Here is a 7,191-nt window from a genome sequence, read left to right on the forward strand (position 1 = left end):
GTCACATGGGGCATAATTACACTAAAACAGTATTCATTCTTATTCGAAATTCACATTTAATTGGGTGTCCTGTTTTCTTTAACCCCTTCGGTGCTGGGGATGAAATCCAGAGCCTCCCGCATGCTAGGCAAGCACGCTACCAGAGCTACACTCTCAGCCCTAGACGTGTCTCTTGCGTTGTACCGCGATCCCTGGCCATCCTGAGCAGCCCACTCCATCAGGGTGAGAACCCGGCGAAAGCAGGGGCCCAATCTGTTTCTCAATGCCTGACACACATAGGCACTTGATGTATACTTGTTACAGGCGGAATCGCCAGAGATGGAGAATGTCATTGTCTGTTCCTATTTTAGGTAAAAAACGTTGAGCAGGACGGGGCATGAGAGAATTACGATTCTAACCTGCCCGCCAGATTTTTTCCCGAATTGCAGATGCGTCGCCCGCCCGCTTTGGTCGGAGAACCAGAGAACTGACGGTGCGAAGGCGCTCCCGAGACTCCGCCCACTCAGTGCCTGGAATTCCACCATCAGCGATTTATTCTGCTGTTCAGCGTTGTCCTGGGTTAACCTGAAAGTAATTTCCAAGACTCCCTTGACTGACTTTCGGGGAGCCCGAAACAGACCGGACTCTCGGCAGACCTGAGCCAGAGAGGGCCAAGGAAGCCCAGAGGGGGAGAGAGGGCTTCCAGGAAGGTTTCCTGGAGGAGGGGACTTTGAGCTAGGCCTTGCGGATGAGTTTGTGAAACGAGGAAAGACAGGAGAGAAAGTTGGGGAGGGGAGAGAAGCGGTTAGAATTCCAAGAAAACCGCGTAGGAATCTTCTCAGAAGTTTGGGCAAGATTCTCCCTGGGCCAGAGGGTGTGCTCCCCGGAACTCATTCCTCGCTTTTACTGAGCTGTCCTGAGCTTCCGGTCACTTCCTGGGCGCAGAGAGGTGTAACCCGTTTTTGAGACGGGCGTATTGGGCACGCAGAAGTTATTACCTCGCCTAAGACTACAGAATGGTCGAGTGGGAAACACGGGGCTCGATTCCTTGCCTAGCCGTAATTTCCTCCGTCCTGTGCCAAGCCCTGTCCTCCTGCTCATTTCCATTGTCTCAGATCCCTGCCGCGGTAGGACCCTAAAAATTCGGTCTAATGTTGCTGGGGGAACCTCATTGCGGGACACTCAACTCCGGGCGCCCCCGCCCTCTTTCCTAGCACCAGCCCACGGGAATGAAGGCTTCAGCCGGTGGGCGGGGCGCCTCCTGAGTGGCCCAATGACAGTGGAGAATCGTAGAACGTTACCAGTAACGCTGTGGAGTAGGCGGGGCCTCCTGCTGGGACTTGAAGCCGCTTGGAAAGGCCAGACAGGCGGGTTGCAAGTTGTAAATCCATGTGGCGGGAGCTGTGGACCTTGGCGGCCCGGGCGGCACGTGGGTCTTGCAGGTGGGGCGACCCCGCAGAAGGGGTGGGACAGCAAGGGGTGCTTCTTGGGCCCCAAACCCGCTCCTTAGGTTCTGAGGGCCCAATTTCTTGCCACAGCCATCACTCGAGTTTTTCCAAGCCCAAATCTGCCCACCCCCTGGCAGCAGACCCCACATCAGGGTCACCTTTTGCTCTCAGTCACTTTGTGGCTTCAGAGTCTCCAATCTGTACCTCCCCCAGCCACAGAGCGCCCCCTCCAAACCGACCTGGAGCTTCTCCTGACCATCCAGTCTTCCACCCATCTCCACTTTAAGACAGCCTCCAAGTTGCGCTAACTTTCCTTCTCTCCTGTCCCAGACTGTGCACGCGCCAGAGCAGTGGGGCCCCGGCTTTCGGTTCTGGAGCCACCATCTTCGCACTAAGCTCAGGCCAAGGCCGCTGCGGCATAGCAGTAATTCGAACCAGCGGCCCCGCCAGCCGCCACGCCCTCCGAAGCCTCACCGCGCCCCGGGACCTGCCCCAGGCCCGCAGCGCCAGCCTACGTCTGCTCAGCGACCCCCACACCGGGGAACCGCTGGATCGTGCACTTGTGCTCTGGTTCCCTGGTGAGGGACCCCAGAACTCGAACCTTCCGGTAGCGCCTATGACCCAGTTTTCCCCCTCCAGGAGTTTTCCCAGGCTCTGCCTTCTACCTGATTCTCATCTCTTTGCCCACGAGGTCCCCAAAGTTTCACGGGTGAGGACTGTGTGGAGTTCCACGTGCATGGAGGCCCGGCCGTGGTGAGTGGCGTCTTACAAGCTCTGGGTGAGTCACAGTCTCGGGTCGCAGCCTGGCTCTGCCAGTGGGCCGGGAGGGCCAGCGGATTCAAGAACCCAGGGCCTTCCCACAGGCAGTGTGCCAGGGTTACGGCCAGCTGAGGCTGGAGAGTTCACCAGGCGGGCCTTCGCCCATGGGAAGCTGAGCCTGACGGAGGTGGAGGGGCTGGCAGATCTGATCCACGCGGAAACTGAAGCTCAGCGGCGCCAGGCCTTGAGGCAGCTGGATGGCGAGCTGGGCCAACTCTGCCACAGCTGGGCTGAGACCCTCACCAAGGCAAGTGCCCTATTTGTTGATTCCCTACCTCAAAGACTCCACCCTTCATCCCCTGCGTGAGAACACCCCACTTATCCATCTTTCTTTCCCTGCATGAAAGCGCCTTGCCTGTGGGGTGCCAGTGCGGTCCCTTGGATCTGCCTAGACCTGGGTACATCAGAGTGCAATGGTGAGTTCCTGGTGCTCACATCACCTGCCTTCCTCCCGCTGCCTAGGCTCTGGCCCACGTGGAGGCCTATATCGACTTTGGGGAGGATGACAACCTGGAGGAAGGTGTCCTGGAGCAAGGTGGGTCCACCTGGGGGCTGAAGGTGGAAAAGCTGGCATCCTCAGCTTCCAAAGGCCTGACCACTCCCTCCCTCTGCCTGCTTTCCCCCATCCACAGCGGACAGCCAAGTGCAGGGGCTGGTGGTGGCACTGGACGCACATCTACGAGATGCCAGGCGCGGGCAGCGGCTCCGCTCAGGGGCACACGTCGTGGTCACTGGACCCCCCAATGCCGGCAAAAGTAGCTTGGTGAACCTACTCAGTAAGTGAAGGTGGACGGGGACATGGCCTGAAGGGGGCGTTGGCCAGTGCCAGGGGAGGTGAGAGGAGGTGGGAAACAGTCTGCAGAAGGGAAAGGAGAAAAGCTCTGTCCAGCCAAGGGGTGGCGCCTAGGGGAGGAACTCACTCGCCTCTACCCCACCCGCTTCTTCTGACCGTCTCCCGCTAGGCCAGAAGCCTGTGTCCATCGTGTCCCCAGAACCAGGGACTACCCGTGATGTCCTGGAGATCCCTGTGGACCTGGCTGGGTTTCCCGCGTTGCTGAGTGACACTGCAGGGCTGCGGGAGGGCGTGGGGCCGGTGGAGCAGGAGGGCGTGCGCCGAGCCCGCGAGAGGTGGGCCGTTAGGGGCTGTGGGAGGGGACTTTGGGACCCTTCCTCTGCCTTTTCTCTCTGTTGCATTTATTTTTTATTTTTCCTCATTCAGTAAAGGCAGCTAACTTCTTCAAGTGGGGGGCCCAGTGACTTGGTTCTGATTAAAAACTGTACTTCCCGCTGCCTCCCCTGCTCGCCACACGTCTGCCACGCCTCTATTCTGCCACGCCCCCGCGCTCTGCTCCCCCTACCGTGTTAATTACTGCTTTCTGGGCTCAGCTCTCTGCTTCTCTCCTCCAGGTTGGAGCAAGCTGACCTCATTTTGGCGGTGCTGGATGCTTCTGACCTGGCCTCTCCCTCCAGCTGCAGTTTCCTAGACACAGTTGTAGCCCTGCTAGGAGCCCAGAGCCAGCGCCTCCTGCTGGTGCTGAACAAGTCTGACCTGCTGCCCTCCGCGGGCCTAGGCCCCGGTCCAGACCTGCCCCCGCACCTGCTGCTGTCGTGCTTGACCAGAGAGGGCCTGGATGGCCTCCTGGAGGCCCTGAAGAAGGAACTGGCTGTAGTGTGAGTCCCCTTGCCCACCGCCAGCCTCCCCTGACTCAAGTTCAAGTGGAAGCTGAACCACTGGCCTTGGCCATGTGCCTGCCACTCAATCTTAGTTTCTATACCTGCAAAATGGGTACTGCCTTACCCCTTACAAAATGTGGTTGCAAGGTTGGAAGGGCCCACCTTCCTGTCTTGCCTCTGGCAGGTGTGGGGACCCGTCCACAGGCCCGCCACTTCTGACTCGCGCCAGGCACCGGCATCACCTCCAGGGCTGCCTGGACGCCCTTGGCCACTACAAGCAGACGAGAGACCTGGCCCTGGCGGCTGAGGCTCTGCGCATTGCCCGGAGGCACTTGACCCACCTCACAGGTGGAGGGGGCACAGAGGAGGTCCTGGACATCATCTTCCGGGACTTCTGCGTGGGCAAGTGAAGGGAGGCCGGAAGCCTTGGGGCATCTGGAACGACTCTTTTCTCCACCCAAAGCCGTGCAGCCCATCAGCGAGTTCAGGGTGGGCGCTCCCAGCAGGTGCTGGGGGTCCAGGCCTGGGGGAGGGGTTGCGGGGAGGTGGAGTTGGTGCCAGACGCTGGCATGGAGGGTTGGATGGGGTGGGAAGATCTCAGGGGTCTTTGTTTCATAGTTTTAATTTTTTGCTGGCTGGGGATGGAACTCAGGCCTCACCTGCTAGCTGAGTGGTCTACCACTGAGCCACGGCCCCAGACCTCGGTGTTAACTTATTTTGCAAGTAACCAAGGGAATGTGAGATATTCAAGTGATCCAGAAATGTTTCAACGTGGTAATCTCCCCACTTGCCCTCTCCTGAGGTCACAGCTTAATAGTGGATTTCTAGAACCTTCCTTGCATGTTTACACACTTGTTGCAGTTGCACCTATGAATCTAATATGGGTTTGTTTGCTTGGTGCTGGGGACGCAACCCCAGGCAGGCCAAGCGCGCGCTCCATCTATCAGGGAGCCGCACCCTCAGCCCTGAGTGTGTTTTGCATATAAATTGTCGTGTTTATTGCTCTGCATGTTGTCATTCCTGTTTCAGCACAATCTTGAAATTTTGTCTCTTAAAAGTGACTTTTGAAACCTAGGGTCTCGATTCTGTCCCCAGGCTTCATCTTGGTTCCTTCATCCACTCCCTCACTCAGAGCCCATCTGTGCCGTACGTGGATGATCCCAGCAGCTCAGGAGGCTGAGGCAGGAGGATCACAAGTGCGAGGCCAGCCTGGGCAACTTGGCTTTATAAATAAATAAATAAAAAGGGCTCAATGTCAAGTGCCCCTGGGTCCAGCCCCCAGTACTGGGGAGGAAAGATCCACTCACTCAGTGAATATTAAGAGCCAGAACTGCACACATCTTTTTAAAACAATTCTTCTTTGCAGTCCTGGGGCTGGAGTCAGGGCCTTACCTGTGCTGGGCTAGTGCCCCAGCGCTGAGCTCCACCCCAGCTCCAAGGCACTTTGTTGAACCTGTACGACAGCGTAACGCAGTGGGGGTTTTGTTCCACTTTGACTGATGAGGAGACTAAGGCAAGTAGTGACCTGCCAGACGTCCCCCAGCCTCGGATTTGAACACAGGTCTTTGGGTGCCATGTTTGAGTTTGCCAGTGGCTGTCTATTCAACAGACAGCGTGCCGACTGCCAGGGATGCCAGGGACGGCCTGGTTCCTGCCGTCGTTAAAGGCCAGACGCAGCTCATTCTTGTGAGGTCTGATAGCTTCCTGTGACCTTGTCACAGAGACATCACTGCTCAGGGTCCTAATGGGGAGCTGCCCCTGAGAGGGGCCACTGGTGCTATGAGCTGGATGGTGAGGAGGAAGCCGGGAGGAGGCCAGGGAGCGCCAAGCAGGGGCCCTGCCCATGTGGGGCCCTGTGCCAGGAGCATCGTGGTGTGTTCTAGGAATGATGAGGTGACTAGGGTTTCTGGCACAGTGACGGGACAGGAGGAGATGGAGGGGCCTGATGGGCAGGACTGAGAATTCTGGGGAGCTGTGGTAACAGTGACCAACCAGCAGAGGGCGCCTTGTCCTAGCTCATGAGGGCCTTGCAGAACTCCATGTGGGCGTCTGTCCTGGAGGGCAGGTGGCCACCTGGGGGCACCAACCCAGCGATCAGCTCCCCTCACAGAGGACACTGAGTCTCGGGTAAGGTCAGGAGCTTTCCCAGAATCAGAAAAAGGTCTCTATCCCCAGTGCAGGAAGACTGATCCTCCTATTTTAGGGGGCATGCGAGCAGAGGTTTGGAGGCATCCAGGGGAGACAGAGGGCAAGAGAAAGGTCTCTGGGAGACCCACAGCCTTCCCAGCCACCCAGCAGAGAGGGGCCCTGTCCCCCTGTTGCCTCATGGACTTTATTGCAGTGTTGGTACTTGTTAGTTGATTTGCTTGTTCAAAGAGTTGGGGAGACTGAGGCAGGAGGATCATAAGTTCAAAGCCAGCCTCAGCAACTTAGCGAGGCCCTAAGCAACTCAAAATAAGACCCTGGCTCAAAATAAAAAGGGCTGGGGGTGTGGCCCAGTGGTAAAGCTCCCTTGGGCTCAGTTGCCCGGTACAAAAAACAAACAACTCTAATGGCAAAACCAATCATTTAAAAAAAGTTGGGGTGACTCCTGGAGGGAAAGGGTACTATCACGAGCTGGATCCTGGATGTCACTATCATGCCCCTTTTTCAGATAAATAAACTGAGGCCCAGAGAAGAAAAGCAGTAATGAGGGTCCTGGGGCCAGGGGTGTGGCTCCGTGGTAGAGCGCGGAGCACCCAGGAGGCCCGGGCCGTCCCCTGCTCTGCACAACAGTATAGCAACACAGGCCCAGCGGGGTGGGCTCAAACTGCGGAGGGTCCAGGGGCCTTGCAGGAGGGGCGCGGCGCCTGGGCTCGGTGGGGATGGAGACGCCCTCTGGGCAGGACGCCGGGCCCCGCCCACCACCCCGCGGCTCATAGGGGCCCTGGCACACAGCTGGACGGAGGTCCTTGGCTACAGTCCCTTTTTTCCAAGAAGGGTGAGGCGGCTTGTGGGAAGCAGCCGTGGGGGTTATTTATAGAGGTGGTAGGAAATCCCCAAAGAGTCAGCGCCTCACCCAGTGGTGGACCTCAGGGTCAGGGATCTGCCGTTTGCTCCCTGCTGGGTATTCAGCCCCCATCCAGCCCAGACGAGCAATAGGCTTGAAACGAGGAGGCATGGGGAGGGGGTCCCCAAAGAGGGAGCAGGCTATCCCTGGAGCATTAATGGGGGCTGCCTGGAGGAGGAGGTCTCTAGTGCTGGGCCTCATAGAAAAAGGGGCAAGGAAAGA

General features: G+C 57.9%; 1 protein-coding gene across 1 annotated transcript; it reads left to right on the forward strand.

The window, feature by feature from the left end:
* Positions 1-293: 293 nt before the first annotated feature.
* GTPBP3 (GTP binding protein 3, mitochondrial) lies at positions 294-4,487 on the forward strand. Its single transcript, XM_079116638.1, has 9 exons — positions 294-1,421; positions 1,758-2,005; positions 2,119-2,205; positions 2,291-2,493; positions 2,709-2,781; positions 2,879-3,022; positions 3,209-3,374; positions 3,654-3,917; positions 4,105-4,487. Exons 1-9 carry the CDS (start codon positions 1,369-1,371, stop codon positions 4,328-4,330), a joined length of 1,464 nt encoding a protein of 487 aa, XP_078972764.1. The 5' UTR covers positions 294-1,368; the 3' UTR covers positions 4,331-4,487.
* The last annotated feature ends 2,704 nt before the right edge of the window (positions 4,488-7,191 follow it).

This window comes from Sciurus vulgaris (genome assembly GCF_902686455.1).
Source record: "Sciurus vulgaris genome assembly, chromosome: 16".
Lineage (NCBI taxonomy): Eukaryota > Metazoa > Chordata > Mammalia > Rodentia > Sciuridae > Sciurus > Sciurus vulgaris.

Bases quoted from the DNA above. Each gene is read 5' to 3' on its own strand.
- GTPBP3 (XM_079116638.1), top strand. From the start codon at position 1,369: ATGTGGCGGGAGCTGTGGACCTTGGCGGCCCGGGCGGCACGTGGGTCT. The intron at 1,422-1,757 runs GTGGGGCGACCC...CTCCTGTCCCAG, and splicing joins GCGGCACGTGGGTCTTGCAG to ACTGTGCACGCGCCAGAGCA. The intron at 3,375-3,653 runs GTGGGCCGTTAG...TCTCTCCTCCAG, and splicing joins GTGCGCCGAGCCCGCGAGAG to GTTGGAGCAAGCTGACCTCA.